The sequence below is a fragment of the Megalobrama amblycephala genome, linkage group LG11 (assembly GCF_018812025.1).
Source record: "Megalobrama amblycephala isolate DHTTF-2021 linkage group LG11, ASM1881202v1, whole genome shotgun sequence".
Classification (NCBI taxonomy): Eukaryota; Metazoa; Chordata; class Actinopteri; order Cypriniformes; family Xenocyprididae; genus Megalobrama; species Megalobrama amblycephala.
This window is the reverse complement of record NC_063054.1, coordinates 31,786,545-31,813,114: the sequence shown is the minus strand read 5'-3', so window position 1 is coordinate 31,813,114 and position 26,570 is coordinate 31,786,545. Positions and strand designations below refer to the sequence as shown.

Here is a 26,570-nt window from a genome sequence, read left to right as displayed (position 1 = left end):
TGCTAAGGATGAACCAGTAGTGGACATAATATATGAATGAGGAAAGGAGTCAGGGATTGTATTTTATTCTACGTGTCCGCTTTCCTTCGGTCCCTCCTAACGATGGTTGGCTCCAAAGGACAGTGGACCTTGGATGAATAGACCTAAATGGGAGCAAAAACGGACAGAGTCAGCCTGCCATTATGGCAGCTTATGCTCTGAACAGCCTGATAATGATGAACCCCAACAACCTGACCAATAAGAGCAGCCCTCGGACAGGAAGGCCTGTGCTCCCAGTGCCCAGTCGTTCTACATTTAGCCCGGTGCTGGGGGGCAGCGGAGGTCCCTACAGCCCAGGCAGCCTAAGCCCTGGGTCTGCAGGCAATTCCTTTGTCTTCCCAACAGGTACCAGTTCCAGTTGTCAAAGGGCATGTTCACCGTGTCGACGGCCAGAATCACTGGGCGTGCATGTGGGAAGTCGAGTGCGCAGACTCAGTGGGTCCGGCCTAGAGGAAGAACAGGAGAACGAAGAGCGGCGTGCCGCTCAGCAACTTGAGCGCCACAAGGAACTGCAGAACGTGGAGGTGAACAAGAAGGTGGACCTGTTTGAGGCCCAAATATCGGCTCAGGCTCACAGCCGAGAGGCTCAACGAAGCCCTCGAATTTCCAGGAAAACTCCCCCGAACTTTAGCCCTGTCCAAATTGGCAACCTCTGCTTGAATACAGAGGAAACACTTGCGACACAGAACAAGGATCACTCAACAGGGATCCCCAATGAACTGCAAAATGGAAAGCGCTTCTCCTGCATGGAGGAGGGGCTGCAGGTCAGCAGTGAAGAGAAGGACAGGGCTGACCCACATACAGAAGAGGGCGGCCCACTTGAGAGCACATCAGCAGGAATTAAGAGCGAAGCTGACAGCCCTACCGACAATCACTCCAGGACTTCACCAGAGTGCTCAGCATCTTGGACCGAGACATGTTTGACAAAGCCGGGAGCTGAGCCAACAGAAACCCAGGCAGAGTCTGACGGGGTCGGTCCAGAGCTGGGCTCCATCCCTGCTGTCATTATTACGGACCACGGCATGGAGGTCAGTGGGGAGGGCAAGGAGCCCCAAGTTAGTCCTCAACCTGGCAGAGCCGTAAGAAAGCTGTCCTCGTCTTCTGCCTCCTCAACGGGATTCTCCTCGTCCTGGGAGGAATCAGAGGACGACATCTCCAGCGACCCAGAGCGGTCTCCAGCTTTCCTGCAGACTCAACAGAAAGCGGTAAGTCAACCTGTTGTCTTTTTTATTTAATTTGTTGGCTTTAGTAGACAGGATAGTGGATAATTGACAGGAAAGTACACTGTCAGAAAAAATTGCAAAAATGGAACCTTTTAGGGTTCAACAAATCCAGTACCCTTAATGAGAGAACTTTGTACCTGATCTACCCCTAAAAGGTGCATATTAGTGCCTTAGAGTAGTACACTCACTTTAAGAGTACCTCCCCAGTGACAAGCTGTTTGCAGTTTTTTTTTTTTTTCTGGGAGTGTACAGGATGTCAGAAAAGAAGTCAGACTGGACCAGGACTCAAACTCAGTTCCACAACAGCTCGAGCAACACACTTTTAATACAAGCACTCTGATCCTGTAAGACAGTGTATGATGGGTTTCCAATTTGGGGAAGCAGATATAGCTCACATTTATGCAGTTAACTGACACTGTAATTCAAAGTGACTTTGAATATGCATTTCATCAGTTCAAGCATTCCCTGGGAATCAGACCCATGACCTTGGTGTTGCTAGTGCCATGCTTTACTGTTTGAGCTACAGGAATGCTTATGAAATGTGACATTATTGCTATTGTCAGATTCAAACAGAAATGCTTTTTAGATCTCTGCAATTTCTGTGATTGGCAGAACTGATATCGGGGACACAGGTTTTACCTTGAAGAGATACACATACGGGTCAGTCCCACAATTTATCTGTATTCTCGACTTCCTCCAGTGCATTTACACTGTCCTTGCACTTTCCTTCTCAGTGCTCGTCTGTATTCACCCAGAGTAACTGTTGACATTCTCACATACAAAGGTACTTCTGTGTCCTGCTGTCAGATGGACTTTTTTCTCTGACTTTAGTTGGCCGCCCTTTTAACAACGTACAAAAACAGAGCGAGGAACAAACAGTGGTGTATAAAGTTAGCACGGTTTCATACTCTCAGATTTATTCATGATTTGTCATTAAATGAAGTGGTTATAAGGATATAGATACTTTACCAATCATAAAGCAAAGTATTTTTAGTAGCTTTTCAAGCAAAAACATTCATAAGTAAATGAAACATGGAGACCTGATAATCAACTGCATTAGCAGATATATAAAAACTCATTATCTTATGCAATCATGTCTTGCAGAAGTGACATTTGACGCATTCTCTAGGGGGACATGCGACATGCTTGCCCTCATGAGAATGTGTGGCCCGCCTATTTAGGCATGTCGCGTTTGCAGGCGCATCAAGAGACCCTGCAGCTAGCATGCTGTTACAGAGGAGCTCATTGTTTAGACATGGATGTCACACAGTCCTCCAGCCTCACACCAAGTTGTAGAATAATGTGGCTCTGCTCGCCACACAGGATCTATGCCGTAGGTCCCTTTTATGTGACGTCTATTTCTTGTAAACACACAGTTGAGGAGAGCAAACATCCTATTGTACCATCTGGAGGAATGATAGCACTCATAAAAGATTGTTTAACTATTCACAGTGATCACAAGGGCGAGATTACTTGATAACCTTGAACTTCTGCGATGGAATCTTTGCTGTTCCCGGACATGTGCATTTACAATGGAATTGCTTTGGTTTTGGAGGGCAGACATACTATAAGAGCCGCATGTGGTTGAGATTCAGGGAACAGTCAATTAAAATGAGCTTTTTATTGCTCACTTTACAAGTCAGATTTAGCCACCCTATTGTGTAAATAGTGTACTCTTGACTAGCACAAGTTTATGACCTTAATATGGAGCATGATAAGGATTTGTGCTTTATATTTTGCTTACATTAGGGATGGGTCACCGTTGTTGACTAATTGACTAGTCGATTAGCATTCTGTCAGAATGCTAATTAAAGCACTGCTGCTAAAAAGTGTTAAAGTCTAGTTGATTAGTGATGTTGACTATTATTTTTAGAATATTTTATGGGACTATAGAGGAAACAATTGGAGAAGAGAGAAAGGACCACAAGCCAGGGTTCGGAACTCGGGTTGCCTGAGGTACAGCTGCACTATATGTTGGAGTGCTGCCCACAGGCTTATTGCTCCGACAATGTTGAGTTTTCAAGATGGTTTGTCAGGTTAAAAAAATGTTTTTATTTTTAAAAAGTAAATCTTCTCTCACTCTATTCCATTATGTTTTGCTCTGTCTAGACATTTTAGAGCGCAAGAACGTGTCTTATGTGAACTCCCCCCTGTGTCTGATTGGGGACGGGTGAACTTGAAACCAGGATAATAAAAATAAAGGAGGTTTCCTTACAACAGATTAGTCAATGGTGCCGTGACATAGAGGGATCCGGGTTCACCTCGGTCCAAGGTCATGTCCCTGTCCTGTTCTCCTCTGCTCTTTCCCTGTACTTTCATGTTACTTCTTCATTGTCCTGAAATAAAGGCAAAACAGTCAGTAAACAAAATAAATATGTAGTTTCTTAGCACATCCCTAGCTTAGTCTATTTCAGTTAGCATGTGTTGCTTTAAAATTACACTTTTAAGGGCTTATCACACTGCACTTAGCCCTGGGTTATCGACGTTCTAAACACCGCTTTTAACCCTGGGTAAAGGAACGTTTCACACTTGTAATTTAGATGCGAGGTTAGCGCCGCTTTTTACCCGGGATTTATGAAACCCTGCTCCAGTGTTGCCAAGTCCGTGGTTTTCGCATGGAATTGGGCTAATGTGGTGTTAGAATGGTACGAATAAATGCTTAGCAACCGAAAATCAATCGCGTGCCTTAAGTTCACGCACTTTGGACAGTCATGGAAACACAGCGCAATGTATATAAACAGCCGTTTCTGCATATGATAGGAAAAATGTCAAACGGCGATGGAAAACACGACAATTGGAGTGAAAAAGAGTTTTTTTCATTTTTTCATTTTTTTCGTCATTCTTACCTTTATAAGGATGAAAAAATAATAATATGAAGACGCACAATGCTAGAGCCTTTATGTAAACAGTAACACTGACACCACAAATATGCAAATAAGGACTTTAACCCAGGATTTAGGAATGTGCAGTTTATGAATACCCAGGATTAACTGTTAACCCCGGGTACAGTATGAGCAGTGTGAAATGTGAGTAAAGATAACCCAGGATTCCATTTACCCGGGGTAGAATGACCCAGGGTAAACTATTTCAAGTGTGAAAAGCCCTTGAGATGACTTAAGTTCATGGTTTCTCGTATATATACAGAAAAAAAATTGGCTTGGCTCAGACCAGTGTGTTCATCACTTTAGAGGATCATTTCTTTTCTTTAGACAGCCTTGTAGGAAAGCCCTTTGGCTCACACTGTGTTCTTAAACTGTTGAAATATTCTGTGGTTGTTTGAGTTTTTATTCACTCGGTTGTTTCCAAGCTCTGAGGGATCACAAGTGTATCACAAGGAAATTTTCCAAAGGGTTATCACTCTAAAAATGGCAAGACAGATGCTTTCAATGATCTCATTCTTTCTTCCAAAACAGGTTTATCTCACATTTCATGGTTCTGCTTAGCCTCTCACCACTCACAGTAACACGGTCTGGGGTGAAATTCATGAGCAATAAATATATCTGTATTCATTTTACTCTACAAACATTTGCAGCATGGTTTCCGTTTTGTGGGCTGCACTGGGCCTTCGGAAAAATTTAACAGTGATAAAAACCACAAACTTGTTATCAGTGCTTTTAGTCAAACAAGCGACCCAGAAAAGTTTCCAGTGGGCTTGCCTTTTAAGCGCTAATGGTGGTGTGTTGTGGTTTAGTGCTGCTAATTACGTCCCATGTGCTCAGCAGAGGGGATCCCTCAAGCACGGTTCCTTTGACAGCTGTTGCACATTTCACTTCAGCGAGACTGCAAACTCATACATTTTTTGGATCACCAAATGTTTTCGAATAGCACAGAAAGTGAAACTATACCACATATGAGTTTGTCAAGATGAAATTTTCTGTGCACTTCCTCCTTGCAACCAGGTTAAAGGTGTATCGCCAGGATGTGCTTTGGGGAATGCACCTCGACTGGTTGTTTAAGTGCGTAAAAATGCACCATTTGTGTAAAAATGCGTAAAAATCCACCCCACTACTCAGAATATTTATTACTTCCTGCTGCTTTAACTCACGGTTGCAATGCACTGTTGTTGTTTTTGCGGCAAGTTCTATTAATAAGAAAGATAAGATGCATAAGATAACACTATCCCGGTGCAAGTCAGAGGTGTGGTTCACTTTTCTGCATGCTCAGTAACTCCCCTGATATGGTGTCTCCTTTTCCTGTGTCAATCAGATGAGGGAAGAACCCTTGTGCATATGTGTGTTTGTCTGTCTGTCTGTCTCTGCACAGAGGCTTGTGGTTACTTGCTCTAGCAAACCCAACAGCAAGTGTAGCCTAACCAAGCCTGCTGTGAGCAAAGCTGTGAGCATTTACATTGCAAGTCTTTGCCACTTTTTGTTTACTTACCAAAGCATTCAGCTGCATTATATTGCATGATTCAGGTTAGTTTACATCAGTGCAGTGGTTCTCATTTGGTGTGTTGCAGCAGGTCTGTTCTGATAGGGACAGAACGGGAAAAAAACAACGTTAAATGCAAATAATAAAATGCAACTATCGTGTATATTTAGGATAGCAAAATAAATAGGATTAATCAACTTCTAAAAGGAAAAAGAAAATACAACAATATTTCCCAACACACAATATAATATATGAAATGGAATTAAAATGATACAAATAAAATAATAATGGAAATAATAATATCATTTCAAAGTCTTAACAACTGATGTCCAGTGTAAAATCTGTCTCTTAAAGTAAAACCTTTTGAAAACCACTGCTTTTTTGTAATATTTTTAGAGTATTAGGCACTACACGTCTCTGGTAAAGCTCAAAAATAGTGCTCTATTTGTTCTGCTTATGTAGGCCTTGATGTTGACTGCATTAGGTCAATATTGGAATGATGTTACGTTACATTAAAGTGATTGGCAGTTTAATAAGCTCTGGCATATTAATGGTTGTTTTATCCCTAATGTAAGCCCAACAGGTTTTAAAGTTTATGTGCAAATTTGAATAAGATATGATGAAACATGTCTAGGCCCGTGGATCGCTGTAGGCGGCAGCCAACAGAAAGTGGGCGGACAGCTTTCTAGAGATAGTGTGTGTGGCACACATGTTCGTGTCATACATACTATGCTAACTGAATGAACACACTCACATGAGTGCTGCTTTGTTGGGAAATGTTGTTGTTCTTAATATCATAGATGGCATTAAATTATTTAATTAGTCATAAGTCACCATCTGAGAGATCATGAATTGATTGGAAAGTGAAAAGTGAGCGTTATAAAGTGAAAGAGAGTCTGAAAGAATGTGAGTTTGCTAAAACTATTACTCAATGTGTATTTAGTTATTGGTTTTAGAGCTGCAACAAATGATTATTTTGATTCAATTAATTGGACGATTTAAAAAAAAAAAAAAAAAAGATTTAAAAAAGAAAAGCAATTTAACCCTCTGGTGCTGTTCGGTAATTATTGACCCCAAAAATTAACGTTTTGGTTTTTTAAATGTTTTACTTCATTGGAATTGTATTGGCACTTGCTATGTGAACAGAAACACACAACATTTGAAAATGTTAAATGGTCTTGAAAAAAAAGTCACATTTGTACTGTTTGCAGTAAAATATGACCGCATTAGAAATGGGAGACAAATTTAATCTAGTGGAAACGTTTGGTACTGCGCCCAAACTAAATCTTACTGAGCGCTAATTTTTTCAGATATCAACCTCAGATTTGGAGCACAACTTGTTTAGATTTATGGCTACAATTTTTTCACAGTTTTACAGTAAAACATGTTTTTGAAAATATATATTTCATATAAAATTTAAAAATAGAAATGTTGTGCATTTTTCATAATAATAAACTTCCTTAACTTTTTTAGTTTCACTTTTTAAACTTTTTTTCACTTCAGCAATAATCTGCCAAGTGTCTTAGAGACCAAATTTAAGTCTGTGCTCCAAAGCATTCAAGATTTACAACAGTTTAAGTTGGGGAATCATTTTCAAGTATATGCTCAAAAAGTGGTTAAAAGGTAATATAAATGGATCATAACTATTCCATAAATGTAATTTAGCACCAGAAATTCCCTAAAAATACAAAATGTTAAATAAAAAACATTATTGAACTAAAATATAGTACATTCATTTCATTACGAGCAGCATCAGATGGTTAAATAAATTAATCTGAATCCAATCCTCCATTAATCAAACTAACAGGTAGCCCCACCCCCAAACTCACACCACTGGTTGAGCCAGAAGCTGACATGTTGAAACAATAAAACAAGGACCGGAGCGTGTATTTTAAGTGCAAAAAAAATCCTTTAAAGACAAAAACTAAATGTACTAAATGTGTTGTTCGAATAAAGTATAAATGTTCAGCAACCAGATACAGACTGACAAAACAAGCTCAGAATATTTGTTCAGTCTTAGCGTGGCTTTGCTCTGAACTCTTACACTCCTGCAGCGCCGTGTGAGCCAACCCAGCACAAACAGTTTTTGTGTGAGGTTGATTCTATCGCCCCAACTGTGAGCATACAAGTGCTGTAGCATGATACACTGGAGGATCTGAAGGCTACGAGCAATGGAAAATGTAACACCCCTGTGGTTGACGGTTGCCTGGCGACCAGCTGACGTCAAGGCATGCCTGGTTCAAACAGCTGGGGTTCTTTGCTGCAGCAGTGCTGCTGGAGGGAGCCGTTTCATATGCAACAGACAGGAAGTGCACCGGCCTTTTTTTTTGCTCTGGCCACTTTTTTTTAACATAGTAGGCTTCACTTGTATGCACACTATATGGGGAAACCACCCTACTACTACTAATGTGTGGTTGTTTATGCTTAATATGGAAGGAAAGAGCTGCAGTTTTTTTTTTTTTTTTTGGGAGTTTAAATTTTTTTTTTTTGGAGTTTTGCATGGTTGGTAAACCTCTACTAATTTTGCACAAAGAAGAAGAGACACAGAATGACATGAGCCATTCTTAGCACAGCTGGCTGAGATAAGGAATGTTATTGTGACTGCCTTTCTCAGAAACAGATGAGTGTAATGGTTTACTCCTGGAAATGAGCAGCGAGCTACTTCTTTGATGCCCCCTGCACTTCACTAGACTCTCTTGAAGTGGTGACTTTGATGCACAGGCGTAACCCACGGCCTGCAACTCCCTCCCCCCGTTAAAACCTGCGTGCCTATCCTTATTGTGTGGCTCGGTGCAATAATTCCAATTGGTCAGTCATGGCATGCGTGCCACTAAACTGAATAACTGACCACCGACTCAGGCTGTGTTTACACTGCAAGTCTTAATGCACAGATCTGATCTTTTGACCATATCCGTTTTTTGTCCCGCCTGCTTACTTTCACTTTAGACAAGATTGGTATCCATATCTGATTCTGTTGATCTGTTTACTATGCAGCATGGTTGAGTTTTGAATGGCCGTGCTATTAAAATTATTCATATAATTCACGTTTGGTGGTACCATGATTTGCCAGCATGGATAAGTTCAAAGCGTTCATGGATGCTTGTGGTGCAAAATTTGACGGTTATATACTAGTAAATAATGTTAATTTTCATTTGTTATTTTATCTACAGTTCTTTAGACCTAGAATTCTAAACTGAAATTTATGACGTGGTAAGATTACATTTATTTAAATAAATTTGAGTTACCTACGTCTTAGCAGCATCGCTATGTAATATAATGACAAATATAATGTAGCTATCAGTATCGAAGTTTTATTTATACAATTCATGGGGCAAAGGTTGAAAACACGTTTCTTTTCTGTGTGTGTGTGTGTAATGTCTTATAAATTTTCCACCTCAGTAGTGCGAGCTCATACAGGAGCATCTGCTTCATAATACAACATTAAAAAGCTATCTTTAAACCGTTGCTCTCATCTTGTGGCGGCTTGGAATTCCAAGGGGAATCGGATATATGCGTTTGGACATAGGTCGGATGTCGAATATGTATCCGATTGAAAACCACATTTGGAAGTGGCTCAGAATGGATTGCGATTTTTTGTGCCAGTGTAACACAATCTCAGGGAACTGATAGATGTAATTTTTCTTCTCTCTTAGCCTACTGGCGCACACACACAAAAAAAATCATTACCCACATCTAAAATTGCATGACTCAGGCTGTATTTACCCTGCAAGTCTTAATGCACAGATCTGATCTTTTGACCATATCTGTTTTTTTGGGTCCCGCCAACTTACTTTTACTTTAGACACGATTGGTATCCAATATCTGATTCTGCTGATCTCTACTATGCAACATGGTTGACCCTCGGGTTTTGAATGGACGTGCTATTAAATTATTCATATAATTAATGTTGGATGGTACCATGATTAGCTTATATTATATATATAGTATTGTATATAAAAAATTTGCAATATTAAATATTTTAGATGATATTTTTACAATATAAAAATGTATTATTTTAATCAAATTATGTGTGTTTTATGATTATCAGAGAATCACAATATTAGCTTAGCAACATTTACGTCTCTCGTGCTGATATTTGTGCGGATGCTGCATATGTAGAATGTTTCAGACCGGTCACATGAGGTTCTATGACAATTACGTCGCAGCCTATTTAGGTAGCTTTCTATGTAGGCAGCTCACTATTATGTTGTGTACATTTTCCCTTACATAGCAGACCCACCCCTACTCCATTTTACGTCATCTTCAAACAAGGAAATGTGTAAAGAAGAGGGTGTATTTTATTTCAATGAATTTCTCAAGGAGCAAATGATACAACTTTCTGCTCAGCGTCTTAGAGCAGCTTTACACCTTTGTGTACATTAGGGTGCAGTAAAACGGCAGTTTAATGGGAGGTCTCGCTTCTGTGAAATAGCTCTCCTGTCATTGATGGGAAAAGACCGGTTTCAAGACAAGCAGGAACAGCTATGACATACTTTGAAAGGGCAGGAGTGTGAAGGAACGTGAAGGTCTTGTTTTCAACTGTCAAAGAGGAATTCATGCTAAATAATACTATCTGACAATCGTTGAGCTGTACATCCTTCTAATATCCTCTAACAGCATTAAAGTGTCACTGTACCCAATTTTTTGACCCATGCATGTTTTTCTGAACAGACATGGTCTGATGGAATTTAGACATGTACCTGACTTGCCAATGGAAACTTGTAGCTCAGGATTTTCAAGATATGTATGCTGATCTTAAATGTCTTACATTTTCCTGTATGAAAGCACTACGCTTTAGCATGTTACAGAATTTAAAGTGCCATTTACTCTAGCTGACATATGACACTCAAAAATGAATGTGTGAATGTGAATGTGCTGAACTTCTCACTTGAAGATCATTTGTCTAGCCTGAAGCAAAACAACCAACCAATCTCGTCTTTGTCAGACTCAAGATCACAATATTTGTATCCTGATCTACACCACTCTGATATTATTTTTGAGTATTGATTAAAAATAAAAATGGAATAATGGAATGCAGTTCAGTTTAGTTCTCTTTAACATCTTGTCACAACTTAATTTCACTTTTCATTTTAACTTGTAATATGAAAGTGTACTTTACTCATTTACATTATATATTATTTATTTTTGGTAGCCATAACCAGATATGCTTAAATTTAGATAAAGTCTTTCTGGACATTTTTTGTTTGTTTGTTTGTTTTATTATTACTATATACATCATTTAATGATAATTTGCCTTATTTTGGTCTTACCACACAGAAAACATGACAAAGCTTGTGGTAAGGCTGGCTACATTGACCACGGATGCATTTAGGTACTTGAAGGGCTAATGGTGGCCGTCTAGCCTCCAGAAAATAACACCCAGTCTTTGGCCATGTTGCTGAGTATTGCTTGCAGATGTGGAAAATACTGTCTCAGAGCCCTCTGCACTTTCCTGTCTCGCAGAGAGGTTCCTCTCAAGGGGTTAAAAGCCACTTCCTCCCTCAGTGCTCAGTGGAAACTTTAACAACACCCGTGAGGTCAAGGAGACGCTGTAAAGAGCGGCATCCCTTTCCTTGCACTCGATATAGCTCACCCTGCCCTTATCAGAACAATGGCACGACCCAGCGCCATGGAGTGCTCCCCTCGCGATACGGCGCTGCAGCTTCCGCTGCCCAAATTAACAAAACCCTGAGCTATTGATAGTGGCTTTATACAATAGCAAAGGGAGAAGAGTTTAAGATGGGAGGGGGGGGGCTAAATGAGTAATGGAGAGCTGTGGTCGCATTTACATCCTCTACTGTGGGACAGTTTATTTTTCTGTCATTCAGACTGCAAAACACTTACATCTTGTTATTAGGCTCACTATAAGATTATGTAGTATTATGTCTCCTTTGGTTTGATTGTTATTGCGGGTTGATGTTTACAGAGTAACAATTTGTGGTCTTCAGCAAAATAAGCAAGACTTGATAGTCTTCTAGTGCTGCAGTGCATGCAAACATCTACTTGAACTCATAGGTGTTTTGGTGTTTCCCAGGGTGCATTGCCTTCGGAAACTTTTGTGGTTTTGAGATGATGTTGCATTTATCATCAGAGAGGAGGTCGCTCACCTTTAGTTCTCCTTTTGACCCTGTCGTGCATTCCATCAAATACTATTAAAGATGTCAATTCTCACCACACAAACTTAAAAGAGTATTCTTTTAAACTGATGTTTTAAATATTCAGGGTTTTGTTTTACATGCTTATGATAAAATGAGCAAAGCCAATCTAGGTAATAAACTGCAATACATTCCGAATGTAATATAAATTTGAGTTGAATTTGAATGTGCTTCAAAAACTGTTCACTGCAAATTGATATAAATTGCAAACAACTGTTTGTTTACTTGCAGCAAATACTTTTCATTGGAAATAAATATTGTAATGAGTAATGCTCTAAATAATGTGTGAGTGAGTAGTACACCTGAATTTTTTTTCTCATAGTGCTATAAATTTCACATCAGTTCATTACATCTGGAGTTGATTTTAACATTCTTTTACTGAAACAAAAACAGTTTCCTTCTCTGGAATAAAAAATGAGAGTTGAAGAACGATAAAAAGCACCATAAAAATATAAATGCGAAGCATATTCCAAATCTTCTGAAGCCATATGATAGTATTATATAATAGCTTTATGTGAAATGTAATTAGTTATTCACTGAATTCATCTAGCTTTCCACAGTCATGAGAATTCATGTGAGAGAAGCAGCAATGTCCAATTTGTGATTAAATCATTCTTTTGAATCTGACTGAATCTGAATCAGGTTAGATGAGTCTCAAAACTGGTCTGAAAGATTCTTTCAGATATCAAATTGATTCAGTTCTTGAGTTTAACTCATTGATTCAAGGGAAAGATTAATAACTTATTTATTTAATACTATCACATGACTCAAAAAGTATTCGAATGTAACGCACATCATATGGACCACATTTACTTTCATAATGCTTGCCGTGCTTTTGCATCCTTTTTAATGTTCGATGGTTTTTTTTTTGGGTGAACTAACCCTTTAAGTATTTCTCCAACCACAAACTAAGCCATGCAAATGTGTTTTTGCATGCAAATATCACACCCTGAATATGCAAGCTGCCCTGGCTAGAAAAGCTTGTTTACCAGATATGTAGACTAATATTTTGCATCAAACCTTAACACTATTCATGACTTCAAAACAAATTTACCTACTAGAAGTGAAATTAAGCTCCTAAAACACATTGTGATTGATGTAATCTCTTATGTATTATGAAATCTCTTCATGTATTATGAAAAAGTTGCAGATTTATGAATGACTTTCAAAACTGCTTAAAGCATATTATATGAAAATGTAAAGGAATAGTTGACCTAAAATTGAAAACGGTCTTCATTTACTCACCCATTCCAAATATGTAGGCTGTTGTTTGTTCTGTGGAACACAAAAAGATTTATATATATATATATTTTTTTTTATTTATTTATTTTTAGAGTTTTTGATCCACCATAGATTGAAAGTTATACAAGTTTAAAAATGACATGGAGGTGAGTAAATGATGACAATGTTTGGGGGAACTATTCCTTTACAATTATGAATAGATTTCGGTTGTTTCCAGTAAAACTTGTATACCTATAATGAAAGACACACTCTGAAAATCTCTCTCGTCTTTGGGTCTGCAACAGTCACAAAAATATTTCATTCATCACAACGTTTCGGGAAAAGGAAGTCAGTTTCTCACAAATCACCTTGGTGATGTCAAAACAAGGTGCTGACCTCATCTCAGTCTGAAAACACTGGTGACACTGTTATTTAAAGATTATTTAAACATTCAGATGGCTGACCCTCTTGACTAACACACCACAGACCCATTAGACACCTACGCATGAAACCGATTTAGTCACAGAAAGAGCAAAAGCATCAACAAAACACTGACTTAAAATAATTAAACTTTTTTCAAGTACTAAAAATTGTAAAGTTTTTACAATGCAAATGTAAATTAAGGGATTCAAATACAATCTTTGGACCAAAATCATAGGCAGGTGTTATAAAAGCTTTTCCTCTGCTATTCCAAACTCTTAGAATTACAGGTGAGTTTGAAGAACACTAAACATTTGCATTGCTCGTGGCCCTCACCGGCATGCCATGGAGTTTTAATGTGGTCTCTGCACGTTGAGCTTGGCCTACCAGCATATTTGCATGGGCCAATTGCGCTTTTGAATGCTTTGTATGGAAACAAATGAGAAATTCGCATTGCCTTTCCTTCACTCAAATTCCAGCTTACGTTGTGATTGCACGCAGCACACTAGTGCGTGATTTTACAGATTTTTACCATGTCATCTTTCATCACGCACATCTGGAATTTTATCGTCCCCGTACTGGGTTTTTTTGCCACGTCAATCATCCTGATGGTCAAACAGTTGCAGGTAATAGATTCTAATTTCTCCATAGTTGGACTGTAAAATCACATTCTGGCCCTTTGCATGTTCAGTTATTAAATATTTTTGACTAATAATTATGCTTTCATCTATCAATAAGAGTGCAGTATTCTAAGCTCAGTTTTTTTTAAAGCATATTTTCCCCAAACATCACAGCAGAAAATGCTAAAAAATAAATAAATAAATAAATAAATAAAACCATGCTTATTGACTTAAAGACACATGAGATCCAGCTGATTGGTTGGGTGTTTTTACAAAGCTGTGAAAGTAAACAACTGTGTCAGACACATTTAGAAGTCTGTATGATCTAAAGCTCTTGATTTCTACAGTGGGCATTTTGACCTGACTGTGGCTCTCTGATTAATTCTGCAACTCCCATCTCTTCCTGCGAGTTTTCCACTTGTTTTGTTTTCCCACATCCTGAATATTTCCCTCAGTATAGAAATTTCTCTCAGATCTACTTTGTTTTTCCACTGAATTTTAATTTGTGTAGTCATCGGGAGGTAGGACCCTGTGGTCTTCTCATCTTAATGTCTGGCAAACACGACCTGTCCATCAATCCTTATGTTTTTAAGTGCTTTCTGCAGTGGCCCAAACCACAGCACACCGACAGCGTCTGTTTCACGTCAAATGCTTCAATATTAACCAGAACCTCTGCATACTGTAGCTATTTTGTTTTATTTAACAGATCAGACCTCTCTTCACATACAGTAATCTTAGCTAATCCGCTGAAAAAAGGTGTTTTAGGTAACTTTCGTAAATTGCTTGTTTAATTTTTTTTTTTTCACACTATGATAGAATAATAATAATAAATAATAATTATTATTATTAAATTAATCTCACACACAAAAGCACATTTTGAAAAATATTTTTTAAGGTGTACTTTTTTGTCTGAATGCAAAAAATAAATGAACCAAAAGACGTGAGAATACTGAAAACAAACTGCTAAATTACAGAATTGTCTCCTTGCTTAACTTTTTATTAAATATTTACTTAAACCTAAAAGTAGCAAACACTAAAACATTTAAAGGTCCCGTTCTTCGTGATCCCATGTTTCAAACTTTAGTTAGTGTGTAATGTTGTTGTTAGAGTATAAATAAAATCTGTAAAATTTTAAAGCTCAAAGTTCAATGCCAAGCGAGATATTTTATTTAACAGAAGTCGCCTACATCGAACGGCCAGTTTGGACTACATCCCTCTACTTCCTTCTTTAATGACGTCACTAAAACAGTTTTTTGACTAACCTCCGCCCACAGGAATACACAAGAGTTGCGTTTGTAGAGTGTGTTTGTCGCCATGTCGTCAAAACACTGTTATTTTCATCCCGCAGTCCAATCACCGGGTCTGATTCCGGCTCAAATTGATAGGGTAAAATTAAAGACATGTTTACAATAACACTGAGCGCGTGCATCTCCACGTTATGGTAAGAGGCGTGACCTTTCCGGGCAAGATGCGCTAAACTGCTGTCGAATCACAACACAGGAACCGCTGGCACAATCAGAACTCGTTACGTATTTCTGAAGGAGGGACTTCATAGAACAAGGAAGTCATCAGCCCGTTTTTATGACAGTGGAAACAGCGGTATACAGACAAGTAAATTATGTGAAAAATACTGTGTTTCTTTACACGCGAAACATGAACACATGTTATATTGCACACTATAAACACAATCAAAGCTTCAAAAAAACACGAAAAACGGGACCTTTAATTATGGATAAAAATAAAATAATTTTTTTTATATCAAAGCATGTGATTTCTTGTTTTCGCTTTTTGGCCAATTATAAAAAGGCTCAAAGGGAACCTTCACACAATTACAATCTTACTAACATCAGCCCTCTACTTTCTCAAGCAACGGTGGCGACCCCTGGATCACAGAGTTTCCACATTTGTCTCTAGGGGTGACTCTAGTAGAGGGAGGGTAGGGGACATGGAGGGGACACAAGAAACAGACCAGCCCTTATAGACATGCCACTGCTCCCGACCCCTCTCTAACAGCATCTTATGGACGGGAGGAACGGTTTTCCTCCACTGGAGCAGAACAGGACAACCTTCATGTGACAGATAAAACTCTTGCTGCTCTCAGATGATAGTTCATACCTTTTATGGGCTTCTTTCTAGTCTAAATTAAATCAGACCTTTTAGGCATAGACGCTACAGAGAGAAATGTCCAGCTTACAGAAATAGTTCATGCAAAAATGAAAATTCTGTCTTCATTTACTCTCATTTACCCTCATGTTGTTTCAAACTGGCCATTCTCTTATGCTGTCTATGTATATGTAAGTGAATGTGGACTAAGGTATCAATCTCCAAAAAGACAAAAAAGCACCATTAAAGTATCATAAAAGGGGTCCAATATTACTCATGCACCATCTTCTTAAGTCATATGATTGTTTTGCATGTGGAACCGACTAAAATTTACTCACTAAAAATCTAGACATCCACTCTTGTTCTCCTTTGCATGACAGAAGAATTGACATCCAGTCTGTGAACAAACATTCAACATTCATTTAGTCAAATCTTTTCAATGAATCGTTTGATTCACTTCACAAAACTGATCTGAATGATTTTAATCAAAATTCAGACTGATCCAGTTCTTAAAGGGTTAGTTCACCCAAAAATGAAAAATGTTATTTATTACACACCCTCATGTTGTTTCACACCTATAAGGCCTTCGTTCATTTTTGGAACACAAGTTAAGATATTTTTTATGAAATCCGATGGCTCAGTGAGGCAGCTATTACCAACAAGTTAATGTACACTTTCAGTGCCCAGAAAAGAACTAAAAACATATTTAAAACAGTTCATGTGAGTACAGTGGTTCAACCTTAATTTTATGAAGCAACGAGAATACTTTTTGTGTGCCAAAAAAACAAAATAACGACTTTTCAACAATATCTAGTGATAGGCGATTTCAAAACACTGCTTCGAATCTTTTTTTTTGAATCAGCAGTTCGGACCACGTGTCAAACTGCCAAATTGCTGAAATCACGAACTGCTGATCCAAAACAAAAGATTCGAAGCAGTGTTTTGAAATCGCCCATCACTAGATATTGTTGAAAAGTCGTCATTTTGTTTTTTTGCCGCACAAAAAGTATTCTTGTCGCTTTATAATATTAAGGTAGAGCCACTGTACTCACATTATTTACTAGAGGAAGATTTTCAGTGAAAAAATGGCTTCAATTTTAGTCACAAAACTAGAATGTGGCTTCAGAAAACCTAAAATATAATGCAGAAGTCACAAAGACTATTTCTAGGATAACTTTGATTTCAAAGAGAAGTCATTTTTGTAATTTTACGGCTTGACAACCTCTACATTCACTTTCATTATATGGAGAAAAAGAATATAAGACTTTTGTATTCTGCATCACAAAGGTTTGAAACCACATGTAGCTGAATAAATAATTACAAAATTGCATTGCTTTAATGATGTCATAGCAATTCAGGAAAAAAAGCACAGGTCTCAACTGCCAAATCACTGTAATTTAATACTGACTTTAATGTGTTTTATAACAGTAAGGGTTCTTTCATGTTTGAATCTATTGACAGTTCCTTTTTTTTGATCAAAATGCATGACAAAGTGCCTCTCAACAGATTTTGAATGCACTTTGTGGCTTGTGTTTGTTGGCCGGACAGGTTCTCTAGATTTGGAAGGAGGCTGATTTGTGGTCATAGCATGCCCAGCAATGAACTGCTCTTCCTGGGAGAGCTGGCTCAAATTGTGTTGGGGGGGAGAGAGGCTTCCCTGGTCACCCGAGGAAACCCCTCATCTATCACTGAGAGCGGAATAAAGAATGTGTTTACCATGCCAACATGGAGAGCTAAAGAGTTCTCGCTCAAGGACATTTAGTGAAGTGGAATAACAGTGTAATGGCTCAACAGAGCAGCTCCTCTCGAACTAGAAAACAGAGCCAGTTTTCTGCAGGGAGTGAGTATTTCCAAACAGAGCAAGAACATTTTGAGATGGTTCCTGGTGAAATCATTCAATGGTTCAAAACAAGCTTGATAAAAATGCGATCGCAATATTCCTCATTCGTTTATGTGCGATATCTGAATGTATTTTGTATATAAATCCTTCACATAAAGCAATTTACTAAGCTGTGTAAACATTGAAATCAGCACTGACCACTATAGGAGTGTCAGCAAACGTATGTAAATACATGCAAAAGACCTGTTTGTTTATTCTCCTGCATGTTGTGCTAGTCTGGATTTTGTTGTAGGAAAATGAACCACACCTGCCAAATCTCATTATATAAGTAATTACTCATCTTCCAACAGGCATGTATAATGCATTTCAAAATAACATGGATTATATATATAATCAAAAGCAGTACTATTTTATAGATTGTTACAATTTAAGAAATTATTACCATTTTAAAATGTAATTTATTTCTGTGATGGCAACATCTGATTTGCGGCTCAAGAAATATGTATTAATATCAGTGTTGAAACAGTTGTGCTGCTTAATGTCTTTGTATAAATACCATGATACAAGTATATTTTAAAAATATAAATATCCATGTACACTCTCAAATAACACAATGCCATAAAACAGCATGCATAATAATTATAAAAGAGCTTGAAAATGTTGTGTAAAATACCCTGCTATCGCTGTTTTAGTTTTATAACATAGTCGACATAAAAAGGAAGTTGCAATAGTCTTTTCTTCGCTATTTTGAGGTATATCCAGGTGAAACAGCTTCTCGAACAAGGGGAAAAAAAATGTAGGATGGGACTTGATTTTGTCCATTGAGAACTGATTGGATGGTTGTGGTTTGCTGTTGGTGTGATCTGAGTGACAGGTTGTCCCGTCCTTGCGCCAGTAAACACGTCATCAGAGAAGAGATGTCTTTGCAAGAGGGAGGGGAAGTTATTTTGATTAAAGACAAAGAGGGCACATGAATTAAAAAAAAAAAAGATGTGCACAGATAAATAATTTGGAATAAATACTGCAAAAAAAACAACTGCCAATTTTGATTCATGGTAACTTTAAACAGGGACTCATCTTGCTCTCTTTTTGTCATTGAACAGCATAAATCATGGAAGAAGATCAAGAACATGGTGCACTGGTCACCATTTGTGATGTCCTTCAAGAAGAAGTACCCTTGGATCCAGCTGGCTGGCCATGCAGGTAGGCCTCAAAAAGGAGGCACAGATGACCACTTCATGAATCAAAGCCAGTTAATACATTCAAAACAGTGCATAGCGAATTGCTTTGAATTTGAAATAAAAAAACAGAATCATAGGAAAACAGTTTATGCTAATACTCACTATATATCCCTTGTTGTAATGCTATTTGTTTCTCTCTGCTCTCTTCAGGCAATTTCAAGGCTGGAGCTAACGGTCGCATCCTGAAGAAACACTGCGAGTGTGAGCAGCAATGTCTCGATAGGCTAATGAGAGACGTGCTAAAGCCTTACGTTCCTGCCTACCATGGAGATGTAGAGAAGGATGGAGAGAGGTACAATCAGATGGAGGACTTGCTGGCAGAATTTGACCTACCGTGTGTCATGGACTGCAAGATGGGCGTCAGGTCAGTTTCTGAGATTTGACCACAATGCTGCTACACTGCCTCACTTTACAAAAATCTATCTACAACCCTAGAAAAGACCCAGAACCACCTAAAACTGACCCAGAATACCCTAGCAACAACATAGCACTCTAACATCACTGCAAACATTTAACACCCAAGAAACCACTCACAATACCTTTAGCACCACCCAGAATACCTCATTAACCGCCTAGCAACAACCTAGGACACCTTAGCAACTGCCTAGCAACACATTAGCAACCAACTCAGTAATGCTCTAAGACTGTCTAACCTTAAGAATTCAGTTTCAAAAATTTTAATTTTTAAATTAATTAATACTTGTTCTAGATTAGATACAGTATATTGTATAAGAACTAAAACTATTATAAATCATTTTTGTTAATTGAAATGAAGCTGAAATAAAACAAAATATTATGGAAAGAATTAAAAAATTATTAAAACAGACTAAAAATGTATAAAACTAATAGTTAATGAAACTGAACATTACAAAAACTAATTCAAAATATGAATAAATACTATAATAGTATGTGTAAATACTATAATAACACTTTACTGTGCTTATAAGCTAATCTAGAATGTTTTATATTTTTATGTTTTATATAGTTCTTCTATCTTGTTTTGAAAGAGTTCAAATTGAAAACAATTTCTTCTCTTGTGTAAAATATAAGAAATAGAAAAAGAGAGAATTAACCTATAATTCATTTATAAAAATGAAGTACGTCAAAAATTTCCCTCCCTGCAAAAACTGAATCTTCATCTTTTCTTATCTTCCACTTATGCAATAGCACGTCCGCTGCTTAAAATCTTGTGTTATTTTAAAATTAATAGTTCCATTGACCTATTATTTGTACAGATGTTATACATTCAAAGCACCAAAGAACTTGAACAAGGACCTCACTCCCTAGAGATTTAGCAGAGGAGCAGCTCTGTGTCATCTAATCTGGTGAAAGATAGCTGTGCTTGTTTGCGGCTGGTGCAGGGAGACCTTGATACACATCGGCCATCGCTCATCACTTTTTTCCCCTACTCTCACGTCTCAACTTTCTCATCTCTGTTGTTCCTGGGTCTGTTTTGTTTGCTGTTGCAAGCCTGACCGAATCACTGCAGCAGCCATGGACAAATATAGAGATAACCAGATGGTCAGGATATTAACAGAACCCTTGCTGGCCTGTCCAAACAAAACAATGCAATGCTTTCAGATTCACACAAATTCAGTGCGCTTCGCAGTTTCTACGGCAGTGTTTTCCAAGAAAAGTCAAGTTGGAGAATAAAGGAAGAATAAATATTTAGTTATCATGCCTTTAGCTAATAAGATAAACTACACTTAAGTATGCACTGCAAATTTCAACAGAATATGACTGATGATGCAACACAAACAACAAGTTAAATGACAGAAACTGAGCCAGTGGATCATTTTTTCCTCCCTTCTTGTAGGACATATCTGGAAGAGGAGTTGACGAAAGCCAGGAAGAAGCCTAGCTTGAGAGCTGACATGTACCAGAAGATGATCGAGGTGGATCCCGAAGCCCCCACGGCAAAGGAGAACGAACAGAAAGCAGTCACTAAGCCGCGCTACATGCAGTGGAGGGAAACCATCAGCTCCACCGCCACGCTAGGCTTCCGTATTGAGGGCATCAAGGTGAGACGTTCGGTCACGAAAGCTTTGAAGGAACTTTGACATATGACACATCCTCTGGAAACATGTGCAGAGAAATCATTATTTTCATTATCATTAAAATCATTAACATCACTGATTTGAATGTTGTTGTTTCGACTGAATTTCGAAATTACACTGTTTTCATTATTACACATTCAACTGAAAGGTTGAAATTAAGTTGTTTCTCAGTGGGTACTACACAGCAAAATCTCCAGAGTTAAATCAACTCTGCTCAGAGTACATATGGTCCCTCTCTAAATAGTGTTAAAATAACACTAAAGCAGAGTTAAAGTTAATGAGATAATTAAGCAATTAATTAAGTGATGATTGTGCATTAGTGATGAACGCCTGCTGTTAACAAGCAAAATCACTGAAGAAAAGAGAAACACAAGAACTACAACTGACTTTAGTCACAGCCTTATTAATTGCTTAATTATCTCATTAACTTTAACTCTGCTTCAGTGTTACTTTAACACGATTTAGAGAGGGACCATATGTACTCTGAGCAGAGTTGATTTAACTCTGGAGATTTTGCTGTGTAGGGGTGGGACAAAATATCAATAGGGCAATATATCGTTGTCCTTCATGTGATATGAGAATTGATTTGCTGGCACCAAATATCGATATTATAATTAATAAAACAAGGCACTCTTAATAGATTTCCCTGCTCCCAGCGTCGCTACTTCATGGCCCTCGATGTGGAGCTCAACCATAGATTGTAAAAAATATGGACGACGCACCTCCACTCTTTTCTTTTGTTGAAAAGTGAAGCTGCCAATGTCCCGATATGGTGCTGATTCAATCTTGTGCTGATTCGGGACCCGAGTCTGCGCAGTGGTGAACTTGGGGCCTGATTCTGTGCAGTAGTGAGCATGAAGCCCCGCCCACACTCCTGCAGAATCGTTTAGTACGGTTTACTGCAGAAAAAATCATTGTGTTGGTGTGAAATAAACAGTTATGGAAATGTTAAAATTAAAGCTCCAATCTCCTCCCTAAAATCCCGAAAAAAAGTCAGTTGGTGCCTCAGTGACTACTTCGCTCAGAGAAGCTGTTAAACATGACGTCACACCCCCGTTTTTATAGCATCAAATAACTAAACCCAAACCTATTTTAAAAAACGAACACTTGAACTTACATCAGCGTGATAAAAACTACATAAAATGGCACAAACCATCTTTAGAAAAAGTGTTATTTAATTGTTTAGTTTGTCTCATGTCCCATTTAATTACATGGAGAGGGCGGGGTTTATGACCTATACTGAGACCAACCACCTGGGGGCGAGCGAGATGCTTTGGCTTCGCTTTTCAGGACTTGTGCGGCTAGCTTGCGCTCAACACATGAATGAGGGAAACATGAACATGAAGTTAACTGGCCTAAGAAAAAGAGGTTTTTAATGGGATGACGGACAGCAGTGCGAGTAAAATAATATAAGTTCACGTTAAGTCCAAAGTCTGGAAAACCTGTAATTTACCTTTTCACAGGCATTTTGTTTTCATAGTTACACAGATATTGTGATGTATCATTATAGGATTGTCTAGCAATATATTGATTGTTGTAGAATTGCTGTATCGTGATGTGAATCGGTATTGTTACCCATGTATCGTATCGTGAGGTACCCTGTGATTCCCACCCCTAGTGGGTACTAGGCAAACTATCATCTACGGGTCATGTCGGAGGTATTGATTTCCTGATAATCAGCAGATGCGTTTACATGGACCCTTATAATCTGATTGTTATTGGACTAGTAGCACAGTCGGAATAAAAAGTCAAATCTGATTAGAACAAGCTGTTGTTGTTGAATGAAGTGTCATAAATGACTGGCGTGTTATTTTAAAATTCTCCTTCAACTCAACGTCTGTGAAGTGGAGCAGGACAATGTCCCACCAGTCCTTGTTTCTGGCCCTCATCCACAGATGCTTTGTTTTAGACATGGGAAGGGGTGTTTTTACCACTTGATAAATATAAAAAGCACAGCACAACAGTTCATGTGCTCGTCGTCTCCTAAAGTAGGACCTAAAATAGATAAAAATTAAGTTTGCTCTTTAAAATAAAGAATCAATGTAGAAGAATGGTTATTATGTGCAAACAGCGGGAAACTCTGTATATTTATGCAGTGTGCGCATGTCAAAAAATCAATTCCTATTTGCTTGTGACAAACACGAACTTCAACCTGATCACTTTATTTAGTGTTCATGTAGACACTATGTTCAAATTCGTCAATCGGAATTAATTTATTTTGACTGAAACAAAAGGCGTCCATGGAAACGTAGCTATTGTTTATCACATGTGAAATATTGCCTTATTAATTTTAAGTATTTGGGTTAAAAGGAATATTCCAGTTTCAATACAGTTGAGTTATCTTTCTTAAAAAAAGAAAAAAAAAAAGAAAGAAGAAGCAGCAAAAAGTCTGGGTTACAGTGAGGCAATTGCAATGGAAGTAAATGAGTTCAATTTATTAACGTTAATATACGCACTGTTTTACAAGTATAGCCACGAGACATAATATGCATGTTAACATGATATAAATTTTACTTGCCATGACAAAACATCATAATCCCAAAAATGACTGTAAACTTATGATTAAAACAACTTTACAGCTCAAATAATACAAAAGCTTCCACACATGAATTTCGTTTACTAAACTTTTCAATGTAATGTTAATGTGATGTTAATATGTTTAATTTTTCATTTATATAGCACCTTTCCCAAGCTCAAGGACGCTTTACAAAAGCAGTAACATAATTATAATGGATTATAATGGCAATGAAGTTCAATTTTACTTCATTGCCATTATAATTCCTTTACAGCTCAAATAGTACAGTACACATGCTTTCATACAAGAATTCCTGTAATATAAGTCCTTTTATAAAATTGTAAGCTTTCCATTTCTGCTTTTAAATGCTTCAAAATTAGCCCCATTCATTTGCAATGTAAGTGCCTCGCTCTAACCTTGATTTTTGCTTTTTTAAAGAAAATTAGGGTCGAGACAAAATTATGAGAACGAACATTATGCCACAACAATATTGTCGATTGAGCTTAACTTCAATCATGAGTTAATAAAAGGGATCTTGTAAGCGCAGTGATGTTTTTATCTGGGAAATCACGGAAACCTTGAACCCACACGTTTTAATTAGATCCCGAACTTCACACTCAGGTGAGGGGGCAGGATTGGCCTTTTTCAAGAGGCTGATTGCGACTGAATGTTTCTGTCACACACACAGCCTGTTCGTGGCACGTTCTTTGAGCTCAACATCAGTCAGTGACAGGCTGTAGCTCTCACAACATGATTTCAGTTCTGTAATTCCGGCCTACAGCACACGGTCCTAATAATGTAAATACACCCTCATGGAAAATGTCAAGAAGACATAATACAAGTTTGAAAACCTTCTGCTAATTAAGCCAAACCAGGCGGCCGTGATTCCATTAAGACAAGCAAGAGGAGATTAGAAAGCTTATGTTTGGTCTCTGTCATGATTTTCCAAAATAAATCTTCATTAATGAGAGCTCTGCAGATGTCCTGCATGAATAGGGAAGAATAGGTTCTCCTTTTCCACTTTCCATTAGCACAAAGGGCAGGTTCTCCCCCTCTTTCACTCTTTTCGTGGATGGGGGATGCCCTGGGTGGCTCTACATAGGGTGGGCGATATGATCAAAATCTTATATCATGATAACAATATATATCACAATACAGTTATTTTTGCTTTAAATAAGGATTTTATTATATTCAAAATTTTGTTTCTATTGAAAATTCATAATTTAATAAAAAAACTGAAAAAAAAAAACCCTTACAGAAGATACATATAGCAAAATTAGTTCTGTTTAGCTACATATTGCGCTTCAACGGTTTAAAAATCACTTGTTTTTAAACCACAATGCTTAAAAATGCATGTAAACGATAAGCTTTCATGACCATGCGGAACAGCAAGATCACGTGAGTGTAACCACGATAGAGATGATAGTCCAAAAAAATCTCTGCCGCTTGACAAATTTCAACCGGTTTGAAATTTGTCACAATTGTACATGATGAAAACATGACTTATGAAAACCTCGTGATTTAGAAAAAGCTAAATTTTGTTCTGCAACAAAAAAAGTTGCAGTCACTTTGCATTAGGGTTGCAATGATATACCGATATGATGGTATAATATAGAAAAAACATACGTGGGGTTGTCCTCGAGGATAGATATCCTATAAAATGTGGACGCAAAGTATCTTCAAAAGGAGGAAACACATCGAACATGTTCGAGAACATAAGCAGATGCAGGTATGTTCCGTTTTAACTCAAGGCCATATAATTTCTGTAATGCAGAGGGAATCCCGGATTCCAGTCATGAAAATGGAATTTACTTTATAACGCAGATATCACATAAAACACGCAATTTAATGGATTGATGAATAAAACTAAAGCAGGGCTGTACAATAGATCAAATCGCAACATAGGGTCTGTGAATATTAAAGTGCAAAAAGACTGCTGTATAAATATATCTGTTTGTTTTGAGTCTCTGTGTGAATGAGTGGCGCCGTTTAGTGTACTACATACTTAAAGGTTCAGTGTGTAAATTTTAAGCGCCAAATTGGAACCAACGACTCAGTCCACCACTTGCCACTCCCTTTCGAAGCACATAGAGAAGCTACGGTGGCCGACACAGGACAAAGATGTCGTCAACAGAAGAGAGTAGACAGTCAAGCAAACGTGCTCTGTTGAGCAGTTTGTCCGTTTGGGGCTACTGTAGAAAGATGGTGGCGCAAAATGGCAACTTCCATGTAAGGGGACCTGTGGTGTATGTAGATAGAAATGGCTCATTCTAAGGTAATAAACTTAACAGTTCATTATGTTAGGTCTTTATACACCACTGAAAACATAGTTATGCATATTATATTGCATTTCTGTCAATCGATCCTCCTAAATATTACACACTGGACCTTTAAGTACGTGCAACTCTCATATTGTTTTCAGTATTTGCCATGCCACTATCTGAGGACATGAACACAAACATATCCAGAACTACTCTAAAAAAACACTTAATGAGCATTTTATCATTTTATTTGAGAAAAAACGTTGTCAAATACACTTTGAAACTCAACGCTCTTCACTACAACCCATCAAAATAAAAGTCTGTTTTTTAAATACAAGTTGTTAATCTAATCCATAATAAGTTATTAAATTTAATTGATTATGATTTTGATTATTGAAATTTGAATAAACAAAACAAACAAATGCTTTCAAGTTTGTTATAATAAAGCAAATTTTGTTCAACCCCAAAAAAATTCTCATTTATTGGTAATTTTAACTGATCATA

At 37.8% G+C, this 26,570-nt stretch overlaps 1 protein-coding gene and 1 long non-coding RNA gene across 3 annotated transcripts in view; one reads left to right on the top strand and one right to left on the bottom strand.

The window, feature by feature from the left end:
- The window catches only part of LOC125278347, a 38,148-nt gene continuing 11,578 nt past the window's right edge, over positions 1 to 26,570 (bottom strand). The window contains exons 3-6 of one of the 2 annotated variants that reach the window (XR_007187120.1): positions 5,643 to 5,731; positions 3,478 to 3,598; positions 1,902 to 2,102; positions 1,112 to 1,223 (exon numbers count right to left, since the gene is read on the bottom strand). This is a non-coding gene — a long non-coding RNA (uncharacterized LOC125278347). Of the gene's footprint in view, positions 144 to 1,111; positions 1,224 to 1,901; positions 2,103 to 3,477; positions 3,599 to 5,642; positions 5,732 to 26,570 lie in introns of those variants that run through there. The other variant, XR_007187121.1, reaches the window with a different exon arrangement.
- Positions 137 to 26,570, top strand: part of itpkb (inositol-trisphosphate 3-kinase B) — a 35,026-nt gene continuing 8,592 nt past the window's right edge. Inside the window, exons 1-4 of the mRNA XM_048207442.1 lie at positions 137 to 1,244; positions 19,096 to 19,195; positions 19,384 to 19,597; positions 21,050 to 21,254. Coding sequence (XP_048063399.1) covers positions 183 to 1,244; positions 19,096 to 19,195; positions 19,384 to 19,597; positions 21,050 to 21,254 — 1,581 coding nt within the window. The 5' untranslated portion in view covers positions 137 to 182. The remainder of the gene's footprint in view (positions 1,245 to 19,095; positions 19,196 to 19,383; positions 19,598 to 21,049; positions 21,255 to 26,570) is intronic.